The sequence below is a fragment of the Palaemon carinicauda genome, chromosome 4, assembly GCF_036898095.1.
Source record: "Palaemon carinicauda isolate YSFRI2023 chromosome 4, ASM3689809v2, whole genome shotgun sequence".
In the NCBI taxonomy this organism is placed as follows: Eukaryota; Metazoa; Arthropoda; class Malacostraca; order Decapoda; family Palaemonidae; genus Palaemon; species Palaemon carinicauda.
The window spans coordinates 92,707,148-92,722,147 of record NC_090728.1 but is presented as its reverse complement, the minus strand read 5'-3'; the positions used below and the strand labels follow the sequence as shown (position 1 = coordinate 92,722,147).

The 15,000-nt window shown below is 39.9% G+C and overlaps 1 protein-coding gene across 1 annotated transcript in view; it reads right to left on the bottom strand.

Moving 5' to 3' along the window:
- Nucleotides 1-15,000, bottom strand: part of LOC137640061 (recQ-like DNA helicase Blm) — a 394,741-nt gene that overhangs the window by 270,401 nt on the left and 109,340 nt on the right. The window contains exons 7-8 of the mRNA XM_068372487.1: nucleotides 3,340-3,692; nucleotides 1-720 (exon numbers count right to left, since the gene is read on the bottom strand). The exon at nucleotides 1-720 is cut by the window's left edge and continues 82 nt beyond it. Coding sequence (XP_068228588.1) covers nucleotides 1-720; nucleotides 3,340-3,692 — 1,073 coding nt within the window. The remainder of the gene's footprint in view (nucleotides 721-3,339; nucleotides 3,693-15,000) is intronic.

Sequence of the window (15,000 nt, the reverse complement as noted above, 5' to 3'; positions counted from 1 at the left end):
TGAAGAAGCACTCTTAATTCCCTGAGAAAATTTCATAGGTCTTGGGGGTGGCAATGGTGATTGCAAAGGACGGACAGCCGATGACTGAGTCTGAGAGAACGTCACATCAAAAAAGCTATCCCCACATGGATAAGAGGAAGTGTCTTTACTGTTACTTACTACATTTCTCGCATTTGTACTTAATATATCTTTCTTATGTGAGTTAGTACTTTGGGATTTCATTATAACGGGAGAGATATCACTTTCATCATTCATCTGCTTAAATGAAAATGAATTCTTTTTTGAAGCAACACTTTTAATCGGCGCACTAGTGAAACTGCATTCATCTTTTGATTGATAAATATTTGGTTTACTCATAACTAACTGAGTTTCATCATCAGAGTCATCACGTGCACTATGTGTTCTGTTGTAATGTTTATCATTTGGACTCATGTTAAGGGTTTTTTCTCTTTTCACACTTGGAAGCTGACCATGACTTTCTTTTAAAACACTAGTTGAACCACATCCAGACTTCAACATGATTTCTTCTCTTCCTTTATCCATAATCTTTTTTATCTTTGAATATGCATTTGCAATTTTCAAATGTTTGATAAAATCATAATTTGGTATCTGTTTCAGAGCTTCAGTAGAAATGCTTGTAAACATTTCTGCCATCAAAGAAAACAAAGATGACCTCAAACCTTCAATGAGGACAAAGTCACTATCTTCCAATTCACTAACCTGGAAAAATATAAAATAAACTGTATTATACTAAAAATATTACTTAAAATACTATTTCAAATATACAATTACACTGTCTACCCTAAGCATGGAGCAATTAGCATAATATTAATAGACCCAATAAGAAAAACATTTAAAAGAATGTACTACACTGCAATTTTTTTTTGCAATAATAAACTGCATAAAGTAAAATGCAAATATAATATTTTAAGTATTTCATGGGTATGATGGACTCCTCTCCACCCTTTCAAGAATAATTTCCTACAGTATACATATACACAATGAAATCAAAAGACGTACAGTGTATTTAGATAAGATACTAAAACCTTAGTAAGATACGCACATCTTGGAGCATGTAGCCTCAAACAAGGAAGTTTCTTAGTTGCCAAAAATTTGTAATTTGAAAATAATAATCAATGAGAGATAGTCCTGTATCTATGATTTCAAAATACTTTTTAATATTGATAGTGAATCCTTTAAATGGGATTTAGTTGTAAACATACAGTATATTCAAAGCTTTAATTCTAGCAATGAAAGACTTGTCAACAAAAAAGGCACAAAAACTTGACTTTTCATCTTAACCTTGTTGCTTTGATTACTAAAGGCAATTGGGGTAGATATAATCAAAAATTAAGCAATACTGTCAATAAATCCTTCACAACTTTCACCTGCTTTGCTTCATTTAATCCAACTATCTTTTCCAGCAATAATTTACTTCTGATTATTCAAACTGTTCTGTTAATCTTATCACTTCTCTCACGGTACAGTCAGGCTTCCCTCTTGACGATAGTTAGGTTACAGACATAGGCGCGAAAAGGGAATTTTCGCGTATAAATGCTGCACTAGGGTGGGCTAACTCCTAACCTAGAAAGTCACTGCCCCTTGCCACGAGCGGGTGCCCGAGCTGATGATTAACACAGTAAATAGAGACTAATATTGTTTTAATTTGGTTTCTACAACAGTTTATAATCATATGTACAGTGTACAGTACATTTGAACACATGTATACTGTACTACATACTGGACACAAGTTACAGTACAGACACACACACTCACACTCACACTCACTCTCTCTCTCTCTCTCTCTCTCTCTCTCTCTCTCTCTCTCTCTCTCTCTCTCACTCTCTCATATGTGTGTAAGTGTGTTTTAGTCATTTTTATCACATTTTTTTTTCACTTGTGATAGGACAAACATTCATACATTCATTGAAAAAGAACTGCTAATAGTGTATTTACAGTAATGTGCTATATTGTTATTATTACTTGCTAAGCTGCCATCCTAGTTGGAAAAGAAGGACGCTATAAGCCCAAGGGGCTCCAACAGGAAAAATAGCCCATTGAGGAAAGGAAACAAGGAAGCTGAAATATTTTACGAACAGTAACAATATAAAAATAAACATTTCCTGTATAAACTATAAAAACTTGAACAAAACAAGAGAAAGAGAAATAAGATAGAATAGAGTGCCCGAGTGTACCCTCAAGCAAGAGAACTCCTACCCAAGACAGTGGAAGACCATGGTACAGAGGCTATGGCACTACCTAAGACTAGAGAACAATGGTTTGATTTTGGAGTGTCCTTCTCCTAGAAGAGCTGCTTACCATAGCTAAAGAGTCTCATCTATCCTTACCAAGAGGAAAGTGGCCACTGAACCATTTCAGTGCAGTAGTTAACCCCTTGGGTGAAGAAGAATTGTTGGGTAATCTTAGTGTTGTCAGGTGTATGGGGGACAGAGAAGAAAGTGTAGAGAATAGGCCAGACTAATTGGTGTATGTGTAGGCAAAGGGAAAATTAACCAATCAGAGAGAAGGATCCAATGTAGTATTGTCTAGCCAGTCGAGACACAATAATTCTAGCAGTAGTACCTCAATGGGTGACTGGTGCCCTGGTCAACCTACTGTATTACCTAGCAAAAAATACGAAATACCGTGGGCTAAGGCTTCAAACACAGCATTTGATTTTCTCAGCTGACCGACTAGTTTAAGCAGACATTATCACATTCTAAAAATCTTGATTTTTAAAAAAGTAATAGTGATTCATGAAAAGCATTTTTGTAGTTTTGTTTTCAATTTCGGGTGCATTTCAACCATGAACAATTAGTGACCTTCTTACTCTACATTATCAAGGAGTGTTGTTAGGTACAAACCATTGTTTTGTTGTTAATAATTCATACGGTGGTGTGGTGATGACTTTAGTGTTAAGAGTGATTTTACTTTGCATTGAAGCTGTTCTAATAACGTGCAATTACCTCCGAAAAGCAGTATAGTATGAAATACCATACTATAACAAAACCACATTAAAACAATGTAGTGCTGTACGGAGAGTTACCTAGTGTGTTAGTCAACTGCACTTAGGCAGTGGTCTGTTTTGGTAGGGCATCAAATATTTGAAGATTTTTGCTCTTCATAGGTGTCTCTTTTACCTAACCCACACAAATAAGGAGGGCTGTCTGATATTTTCTGAGTTTAAAGAGCAAGTAAAACTCTAATCAGATCTGTTATAACATTAGATATGCTGATCAACATATATTAAAAAAAACATGCATAAGAACCATAAAAAGTAACTTTAAAACAAATTCTTTTAATCCTTATAAAATTTCTCAAAATTTTGCAAAAACTTACCCGCAAAACCGGATGTTTTAAAATTTGATCAACATTCATCACAGCATCATCATTTCCTGGCATATATGATGTTATGTGATTTAATGGTGGTATCAGAGTTGCTTTCTGGCTCCTATTAAGTTTTGGACTTTCCTCAACAGGTAACTTCTGTGCCACTTCAATACCAGAGCTTGCTTCAGCTGAAACATGAGCAATTGGTTTAACCTGGGCTGACATCTGTTCATTTCTCTTCTCTGAGCTAGATTCTTTCTGATGTTTACTTCCCAGTCCATTCACACCTATCCTATTCACCTCAGGCATAGGCTCTATTGGTATTGGAACTGGTGATCTTGGTGGAGTTTTCATGGGTATCTCTGAAATGTATAACACCTAAATAAGAAAACATATGGAATGTATTAACATATTCTTTGGGACAAAAAAAGCTATTGAGGCTCTTCTAAATTCAACTTTTAATAAATGAAAAATTGTATGGGTTACTGTACTGAACATTAATTAACTACTAAAAATTATCATTCCTGCTAGCCCAAGCTACAAACCTAGTTGGAAAAGCAGAATGCTACAAACTTAGGATTCCAACAGGGAAAGCAGCCCATTGCAGAAAGGAAACACAAATGCAGCCTTTTTCTTCTAAACATCCATCAAAGAATTTTTTTTATGATCTTTACCATTTTCAACTTAATCTATCAAGGTGCTAGGACAATTCGGTCCTGGACAATTCGGTCCCGGACAATTCGGGCTCCTGGACAATTCGGTCCTGGACAGTTCGGTCCCGGACAATTCGGTACTAGGACAATTCGGTACCAGGACAATTCGGTACCAGGCTTGTCATTTTCTAAAATCAGGAAAATATATTTTTATATTACATATTATGAACTTTTTATATTTAATATCACCTCAATACTAACTCACTTAGTTTGGTTATTCACTAGTTGTTCACAAATAACATAAACAATCCACCTATACTATTTTATTACTAAACGATTACTTTGGTAATTCCCTTAGTTAAAAAATATTAGATATATATACAGTAGGGTCCCGAATTAAGCGTGTTCGAATTACACGATTCCCCTTTCTCCACGATCGCTATTTTTCAAAAATAAATTTTCTGTATCCACGAGGCTGTTCAAAGTTCGCGAGTCAAGCACTACAAAATGTATCAAATCTATAGTCTTTTTAAGTATATTGGTAGCCCTAAATACGGTGATTTATAATAAATGTTACAAAACAATATTAACATTACATTTCATTAACATAATTTCATAATGAATAGCCTATTTAAGGATAAAATTCCACTATCAACAATGAAATCAACTGTTAACTGTGCGAGTCCAGCTGACAAAAAGTAAACAGAAATGTGGTTACGTTCTCGGCAATCTTTATCTTTCTCCAACCTTACGATAATTGTAATGGTAGTGTTAATGATGGTATATTTAAGCATTATTTTTGTTTAGTACAGTATATTTAAAAGCCTTATTTTTCCCTCTGGGCGTTCAAGGTTTTCACGAGTAGACTGGGTTCGTTTATCGGCAGTGAATAGCCTAAACTTCGGTAACGAGTCGTCAATATTTGTCATATTTTAAACAGTATACATTTGATTTGCAAACATTGGTTTTGTAGAGTAGACGGTAAAATAAAATCTAGAGAGAGAGAGAGAGAGAGGAGAGAGAGAGAGAGAGAGAGAGAGAGAGAGAGAGAGAAAGAGATTTGATGGCAGAAATCTCTCTCTCTCTCTCACTCTCTCTCTCTCTCTCTCTCTCTCTAGATTTTATTTTACCGTCTACTCTATAAACCAATGTTTGCAAATCAAATGTATACTGTTTAAAATATGACAAAATATTGACGACTCGTTACCGAAGTTTAGGCTATTCACTGCCGATAAACGATACAAACCCTTTAATGCAAACTAACTGTATCCTTTGATATTCCTCTATATTTATCACGAATTCCTTCTATACCTCCTCAGACCACTCTTATTTCAAATATCTAAATTATTCTTATCACAACTAACACCATCTAGTCATTTTCATTCCATTATATCTATTATTCCTCTGGATCTTATTCCCTTTCCTTATTCTGTTTATTCGATGGGATTCGTTTTTCCCTTTACCGTCTTTCAGAATCTATTTTTAGCCACTGGCAACCAAATCCCCCCTTCCCCCGTCCCCTACCGTCTCCCCTGCGAGTCCACCCAGCCTATCTCATCACTCCTCCCCCCTTCATCCTCCCCTGTTCTAGGTCTGTAACCTTCTGCGTCATAATATCTCTCTCTCTCTCTCTCTCTCTCTCTCTCTCTCTCTCTCTCTCTCTCTCTCTCTCTCTCTCTCTCTCTCTCTCTCTCTCGTTATACAATACTTACAAATAGATGAAGAAACTAAAAATCGGTTTTCTTGAAGTGTCAATTAAATACAAAACGAAAAATTACACCGTGTATACATCCATTTCAATCATAGCTTAAAATACGGTAACCGATTTCGTCCGCAAACCACTATTTTTTAGGAAACACCATTCTATTCCAGAAAATTTTTACTCTTTAAATGTCAATTGCGCTATAATAAAACATGTACTTATGTTGTAAAATTTCGGGTGTGTTTTAGAAATCGAGTATTGCTAACTTATTTTTGTTTTACTTTTGGCAGTGATCACATCAGCTGATGTCTAGCTTTCCGCGCGAATACAATAACAAAGAATTGTTTACACCATTTCTTAACTTATTCAAACCATCTATACAGTTAATATTACATAAAACACCAATGTGTTATAACCTATCATATTTATTGTTTAGTACTTTAAAAACCATCCCTCTCTCTCTCTCTCTCTCTCTCTCTCTCTCTCTCTCTCTCTCTCATCGAACGTTATAGCGGTAACCTAATTGTTCGGTGACTTTAAAAATAGGCCTAGTACTTTCTTCTTTTACCTTTTTTGCATATGGATCCATAATTGAGGTGGGTACAAGTTGACTTATAACTGAAGTAAGGAAAAGTATTTTGGATATGGAAAGGACAATTATCTTTCGTAACAGTTTAGAATTATCGTAAGTTATCACTCTGTCATTAGCGGCAGTTTGCTATTGTGGATTAAACGCATAAGGAAAAAAAAATTTCCAGCTTTGCTACGAATTTAGGAATTTATATGGATACGGTAAGTAAAATATTTGTAATAACATAATGTTTACTAAATGTTTGTAATATCATTAGTTATGACTTAGATCATGTGTGTTTAATACATTCGTTTGTTTATTATGATCGAAGATGGAGCGTAAACAAATGGAAGGTTTCCGTTTCAGGCGGCATCATAAAGAAAAACATTTCATAAATGGCATTCATTTCATTTATTTGAAAGTTCTAATAAAAAATAATTAGAACATTGGTAATAACAAATTCAACATATAATCTATACTTGGTAAAATTGCTGTCAATTCAAAAACACAGATGTATAAATGCGTCTGTTTCTTCGTTGTGATCAGAGATAAACGTAAACAAAACATTGGTTGTCGTTTTCTATTGTGCTTTTTAGCGTGTTTAGGAAACGCATGATATAAAATCGCCTTTATTTTGATAATTCTGGATTTTCAATCATACAACAAGCTAGTCTATAGAGTGATGGTTTTGCTATTCACCAGTTGTATTATACAATAGATATGACAAACATTAAAATTTGTCTGTATTTTGGGTTGTGTTATAACGGGAAATATATGGTGTTTACACCTATCCTGGTTATAATTTTAACCATTTTTCAAGTTATTAGAACTTTAAAGTATATTAAATGTTTTATTTATTTACAAAAACAATTTGATATTATAAAGAAATACAGTATAAAACAAAGAAAGTATTGGAAATGGGTAGTAAACACATTTGAATAGGCAAATTGCTGGTTGCCATGGCCACAATGGAATTATTTCTGTTAGTTGTGTTTCGAAATTCGCGATTTTCCATTTACACGAGGTCATTAATCGACCAAATTCTCGCATAATTCGGGACCCTACTGTATATATAAAGAAAACGACTTTATTAGTTTCTTTATTCCAGACCTTTTAGTCTAGTTTCACCCCATCATTCACACAATGAAGTCTTGCAACTGCATACAGTCGGAAAAAGGAAAAAGGAAATTAGTTGAAAAGGAAAACTACGTGTACTAATAACATAAAGAAAATGCTGATGGTACGAAGATATATTGGCGTTGTGAAAAGCGGACTTGCAAAGCATGGCTTCACTCAGATGTTAACTTTCATGCGCTCAAATATATTGGAAAACAAATTCATAGCACAACTGCAGCTGAAGTGAGTGCAAAGGTTGCTACTGCAAATATCAAGGAGGGACAATCACAAGTCAAACATCTTCTCGTTCAATTCTAACAGAAGAACTAGGAAATTTAAATGAGTGCGCACTTACTGATATAACGAAACTAGCTCATATTAGTCGAAATATGAGACGATTGTGAAATATAATCAAGCAGAAAGAATGCAGTTCCTTAAAGCAATCGCTCATAATATTAAAGTTTAAATTTTTTATATACTTTTAACGACAAAAAATATGTTACAGTATTTTCATTAGTAAAATAAATTTTTGAATATACTTACCCGATGATCATGTAGCTGTCAACTCTGTTGCCCGACAGAAATCTACGGTCGGGATACGCCAGCGATCGCTATACAGGTGGGGGTGTACACAACAGCGCCATCTGTGAGCAGGTACTCAAGTACTTCTTGTCAACAAGAACTCAATTTTCTCCTCGGTCCACTGGTTCTCTATGGGGAGGAAGGGTGGGTCCTTAAATTCATGATCATCGGGTAAGTATATTCAAAAATTTATTTTACTAATGAAAATAACATTTTTCAATATTAATCTTACCCGATGATCATGTAGCTGATTCACACCCAGGGTGGTGGGTGGAGACCAGCATACATGTTAACAAAGAAGCTAAGTATCCCGTATTTCATTTTATTAGTTATTCAAAAATAACATAAAATAAATAAGTACCTGGTAAGGAAGACGACTTGAACCATTACTCTGCCTTTATTAAGTACGTCTTCCTTACTGAGCGTAGCGTTCCTCTTAGGATGCTGAACGACTCTTAGGTGCTGAAGTATAAAGGGCTGCAACCCATACTAAAGGACCTCATCACAACCTTTAACCTCGGCGCTTCTCAAGAAAGAATTGACCACCCGCCAAATCAACAAGGATGCGGAAGGCTTCTTAGCCGACCTTACAACCCATAAAAAGTATTCAAGAGAAAGGTTAAAAAGGTTATGGGATTATGGGAATGTAGTGGCTGAGCCCCCACCTACTACTGCATTCGTTGCTACGAATGGTCCCAGGGTGTAGCAGTTCTCGTAAAGAGACTGGACATCTTTGAGATAGAATGATGCGAACACTGACTTGCTTCTCCAATAGGTTGCATCCATAACACTCTGCAGAGAACGGTTCTGTTTGAAGGCCACTGAAGTAGCCACAGCTCTCACTTCATGTGTCCTTACCTTCAGCAAAGCAAGGTCTTCTTCCTTCAGATGAGAATGTGCTTCCCTAATCAGAAGCCTGATTTAGTAAGAAACTGAGTTCTTAGACATTGGAAGAGAAGGCTTCTTGATAGCACACCATAAGGCTTCTGATTGTCCTCGTAAAGGTTATGACCTTTTTAGATAGTACCTAAGAGCTCTAACTGGGCAAAGTACTCTCTCTAGTTCGTTCCCCACCAAGTTGGACAGGCTTGGGATCTCGAACGACTTAGGCCAAGGACGTGAAGGAAGCTCGTTTTAGCAAAAAACCGAGCTGCAAGGAACATGTAGCCGTTTCAGATGTGAAAACTATGTTCCTGCTGAAGGCGTGGATCTCACTTACTCTTTTAGCTGTTGCCAAGCACACGAGGAAAAGAGTTTTTAATGTGAGGTCCTTAAAAGAGGCTGATTGGAGAGGTTCAAATCTTGATGACATAAGGAACCTTAGGACCACGTCTAGATTCCAGCCTGGAGTGGACAACCGACGTTCCTTTGAGGTCTCAAAAGACCTAAGGAGGTCCTGTAGATCTTTGTTGGTGGAAAGATCCAAGCCTCTGTGGCGGAAAACCGCTGCCAACATACTTCTGTAACCCTTGATCGTAGGAGCTGAAAGGGATCTTACGTTCCTTAGATGTAACAGGAAGTCAGCAATCTGGGTTACAGTGGTACTGGTTGAGGAAACTGCATTGGCCTTGTACCAGCTTCGGAAGACTTCCCATTTAGACTGATAGACTCTGAGAGTGGATGTCCTCCTTGCTCTGGCAATCGCTCTAGCTGCCTCCTTCGAAAAGCCTCTAGCTCTTGAGAGTCTTTCGATAGTCTGAAGGCAGTCAGACGAAGAGCGTGGAGGTTTGGGTGTACCTTCTTTACGTGAGGTTGACGTAGAAGGTCCACTCTTAGAGGAAGAATCCTGGGAATGTCGACCAGCCATTGCAGTACCACTGTGAACCATTCTCTCGCGGGCTAGAGGGGAGCAACCAACGTCAGCCGTGTCCCTTTGTGAGAGGCGAACTTCTGAAGTACCCTGTTGACAATCTTGAACGGCGGGAATGCATACAGGTCGAGATGGGACCAATCCAGCAGAAAAGCATCCACGTGAACTGCTGCTGGGTCTGGAATCGGAGAACAATACAACGGGAGCCTCTAGGTCATCGAGGTAGCGAACAGATCTATGGTTGGCTGACCCCACAGGGCCCAAAGTCTGCTGCAAACATTCTTGTGAAGGGTCCACTCTGTGGGGATGACCTGACCCTTCCGGCTGAGGCGATCTGCCATGACATTCATATCGCCCTGAATGAACCTCGTTCCTAGCGTGAGCTTTCGATCTTTTGACCAGATGAGGAGGTCCCTTGCGATCTAGAACAACTTCCTCGAATGAGTCCCTCCCTGCTTGGAGATGTAAGCCAAGGCTGTGGTGTTGTCGGAGTCCACCTCCACCACCTTGTTTAGCTGGAGGGACTGTCGGAGTCCACCTCCACCACCTTGTTTAGCTGGAGGGACTTGATGTTTATCAAGGCCAGATGAACCGCCAACAACTCCTTGCAATTGATGTGAAGTGTCCTTTGCTCCTGATTCCATGTTCCCGAGCATTCCTGTCCGTCCAATGTCGCACCCCAGCCCGTGTCTGATGCGTCCGAGAAGAGACGGCGGTCGGGGTTCTGAACAGCCAAAGGTAGACCTTCCTTGAGAAGAAAGCTGTTCTTCCACCACGTTAGAGTAGACCTCATCTCTTCGGAAACAGGAACTGAGACCGTCTCTAGCGTCATGTCCTTTATCCAGTGAGCAGCTAGATGATACTGAAGGGGGCGGAGGTGGAGTCTCCCTAACTCGATGAACAGGGCCAGCGATGAAAGTGTCCCTGTTAGACTCATCCACTGCCTGACTGAGCATCGATTCCTTCTCAGCATGCTCTGGATGCATTCTAGGGCTTGGTTGATCCTTGGGGCCGACGGAAAAGCCCGAAAAAACTCGACTCTGAATCTCCATACCCAGGTAGACAAAGGTCTGCGATGGGACGAGCTGGGACTTCTCTAAATTGACCAGGAGGCCCAGTTCCTTGGTCAGATCCATAGTCCATCTGAGATTCTCCAGACAGCGACGACTTGTGGGAGCTCTTAAAAGCCAGTCGTCTGATGGAGCCGGACACAAGATCATGGTACTGCTGCACAGTCTGTGAACTGTCAACCATGGGGAAGCGAGGAAGTACAGCGACAACCCGAAACTGTCTAGACTGTCTGGGTAGTACAGACAACTCTTTATCGGGTTGCTGAGGTTGCCGCACCGCGTCACAACAAGTCACCTCTGCTGGTTGTTGAACGTCTTCCCAGTGACACACTGACTCCGTAAAAAGAAATCCTCTATTAAGGACTAAGCTTGGACTGCATGTCTTGCAACAAAGCTCAAGGTCTATGGGAGCAGGTGTGGCAACAGACGGGGTTAGCGACTGAAGCGGAACCATTTACCCTCCCTGGAAGCATGTTATGCTTAAATAAAAGTCCATAGGAGGCTAAGCAGCTTAAGGCTCCTCTCCAAATGACAGAGTCCTCAAGGGAATATCAGAAGGAGGGAGAACAGCACTTTCTCATCTACAGGAACCATATCCGAGAAAAGCTAAGTTCTCTCAGTGAGGGTAAGCCTCAACTCCTGCCTGACTAGTTTGCTGCTGGCGAGTGGCGGTAACCACAGTGTGTTGCGGAGGCTGACACACCGTGTCAAAACACGGCAGCTTGTGGTAGCTCCCGCACGGCAACGGAGTGCTCTGTGTGTGGGAGTCATCAAACATCTGGCAGGGTTGACTGTGCATGGTGGAGGAGCTCTCACAACAAGAGTGTGAGAGCATGAAGCCATGCCGGGCGCACAACCGTGGGAGGTGTAGGCCCACGGGTGCATCGTCAACCTTCTCCGCAGTCGGAGTGTGGGAGCTGGCAACAACAAAAGCAGAGTGCTGGTGCGTGGGAGGGGCTGCGGTGGGTTGAGGAGCATGCGGTATGGTATACAGAGCATGCTGTATGCAGAGCATGAGGTAAGGCATGCGGCTCATGCTGCATGGTATGCGGCTCAAGCTACATGCGGCTCATGCTGCATGGGATGAGGCTCATGCTGCATGGAATGAGGCTCATGCTGCATGGGATGAGGCTCATGCTGCATGGTATGAGGCTCATGCTGCATGGAATGCGGCTCATGCTGCATGGTATGCGGAGCATGCTGTAAGGTCTGCAGAGCATGCTGCATGGGCTGAGGAGAATGCCGCATAGTGCTGGAACCCGGCAACTCCTGATGCGGCAGCTCACGCATGTTAGCAGATGGTGCAGCAAGAACATGCGTCTGGCAGTGAGGACTGCGCATCGGTGGAGGAGCTCTCACAGGTGTGGTGTGGGAGCAGGCAGCCGCAGTGTCTGCTGAGCGCACAACCTCGGCGGGTTGTAGGTAAACAGGCTGCATTGTCAACCTTCCAGCATGATACTCCTGTATGAAGGAGCAAGCTGAGACTGTAAAGTCTGCAGCATGGACCACTAGGGTCTATGAAAGACAACAACAAACGGAGCTACTGTCCGTTGTGACTGAGGGTCTAAAACAGCTGGTGCGGCAACAGACGGAGTTACTGCCTGTTGCGGTACCACCTAGCCTCTCTTAGGAGGTGTGCAGTTGTCGTACTGCAGCGAGTCCGAACTGACCCAGTGGCTACACCTAGGCCGTTGGACTTGCGCGGAAGGGACCGACTTGCACTTAAAAGCTGCAAGATTTGGTCCATGGTTTCTGCGAGAAACCTCTTCCGCAGACGAGGAATAAATGGGCTCTCTCGTCTTTGTGTGGGTGGGGTGATCACGTCGGCGACGTGTGTAGATACACCCGAAACCACAGAGGGAAACGTCTGTTCGTCGATCAAGGCCTGAGGAACCCATAAGTCCTTCGACATTACTTCTCCCCTGGGCTTGGGAGCTTGTAAGAGGTCCCAGACTAGGTGAACCACTGGCACGAACAGACGAACCCTCGAACGCAACACTGTAACACTTTGCGCATATCACTTTATCACTTTTGATTTTCTGTTTGCACTTATTTCACTGAACTCGAAACTTTAAGTGGTTTGTACCTGAAACACGCAATCCTATCCTTCATTAAAAGGTAGTAATTGCGAAAACAGTATTACAATGTAACAGAAAAACATAATGAAAGATAAAGAATTCAGTGGCTGGAAAAGAGACTAAACACTAGATCAAATAAACTACGTTTAAAATCTCTCACCGCATAAAGCCTGGGAACAAGAATAAAACTCTAGAAACGTTTTACCTTCTTCCCCTCTATCGACTAGGGAGAAGAGCAAAAAACGAGAACAACGTTACCCGCTTGAACGAAACGTTTATCCTCCTCTCTCTCCCTCCGTCTCTATCTCTCTCTCTCTCTCTCTTGACTTAGAACCTGAGAGATGAGCCCAATTATATATATCGTTAAAAACATATTATTTGTTAAAGGAAAAAAACTGAAAGGTTTCCCAAATAAAAAGCTCCTTTATTAGAATTAAAACCATTTAAGCTAAGAAAGAATGAACGAAACGCTAGAATCGGTTTACTCTTACTGCAACGTGAAACCGTGAATACTCTCTCTCTATCGTAACGATAGAGCGCAAGTTGAACGTTCTGAACGTCAACAACTGCGGAGACTAAACAAAACGTTAGTTCAACTTTGAAAACAGTACGAGACTTATCAAAGAAATTCTTTCAAAAACATATAATTAAAATAGCATAAATTCTTAACAGGAAAAACGATATGACGAGCTCAATGTTAATTAACTTCGGTTCCAAGTAAGGACCGCCTACTATTAGGAAAGGTCGCATATAAACAAACATAAAATTTAAGTTTTATAAGTTTATAATAAATGGAAAGTTAATCGAAGAGGCCTATAAATGGCGGAGAGATATAAACTAAATCTATAACTTTGTTAAGCAAAATTACCAAAAACCTAAACACACTTCCGTCTAAGGGAAGGGTCGGTCATAAAAAGTGAAAGAGAGTCTATACTCTCTTCGACACCAACACTTCCGTCTAAGGGAAGGGTCGGCCATTTAAAAGTGAAAGAGAGTCCATACTCTCTTCGTCACCATAATTAAATCAAATTAATTCCAAAAGCTTGCTAAGCTAATGATAAAGCTTCCTGAATAGCGAAGGCTAAACTCTAGAGCAAATACATCACCAAATCGTGAACAATAACTCCAGAATCAACAGCGTATCCAAGTAGGTCTTGCCGGTGGCACGACAGAGGAAAAATTGAGTTCTTGTTGACAAGAAGTACTTGAGTACCTGCTCACAGATGACGCTGTTGTGTACACCCCCACCTGTATAGCGATCGCTGGCGTATCCCGACCGTAGATTTCTGTCGGGCAACAGAGTTGACAGCTACATGATCATCGGGTAAGATTAATATTGAAAAGTATAGTTTTTACTATTTTATTTTTATATACATACTTTTAACATAAGAAGTGTATGGTTTTTACTGTTTCATTTTTTATATAATAAAGAAACGAAAAATGTATTTCCTTTTTTAATTTATCGCAAAATTAAGGATAAATCAATTGGACTTTTTTATATCTATACTAACAAAAGCAAAAAAAGGAATTTTAGAAAGGATAAAAATTGGAAAAATACTGTTTTTCCATATTATAAGAATTAATTGGTACCGAATTGTCCTGGTACCGAATTGTCCTGGTACCGAATTGTCCGGGACCGAATTATCCAGGGCCGAATTGTCCGGGACCGAATTGTCCGGACACCATCTATCAAATATCTAATAGTTGTTATAAGGGTTAAAAGTTATTTCAGTCTAACATTATATACCCCTTGAGCGATCTTCGTAGGAGTTCACTTTTTACTCAGTGCTTCTGTTACACAGCAGTTCAATAGTTACTCTTAAAATTTGTCACTTCATGCTCTAGGATGGATAAATATTCTTATAACTAATCCATTACAAATTTTATATTCACCACCTGGGTAGGAGGTTGGCCACAGCACCAGCCACCTATTGAGATACTACCCATAGAGAGTTGATGGGTCCTTTGACTAGCCAGATAGTACTACATTGGATCCTTCTCCAGTTACGGGTCATTTTTTCTTTGCCTACATATACACTGAATGGTCAGGCTTACTATTTATACATTCTCCTCTGTCCTCATAGATCT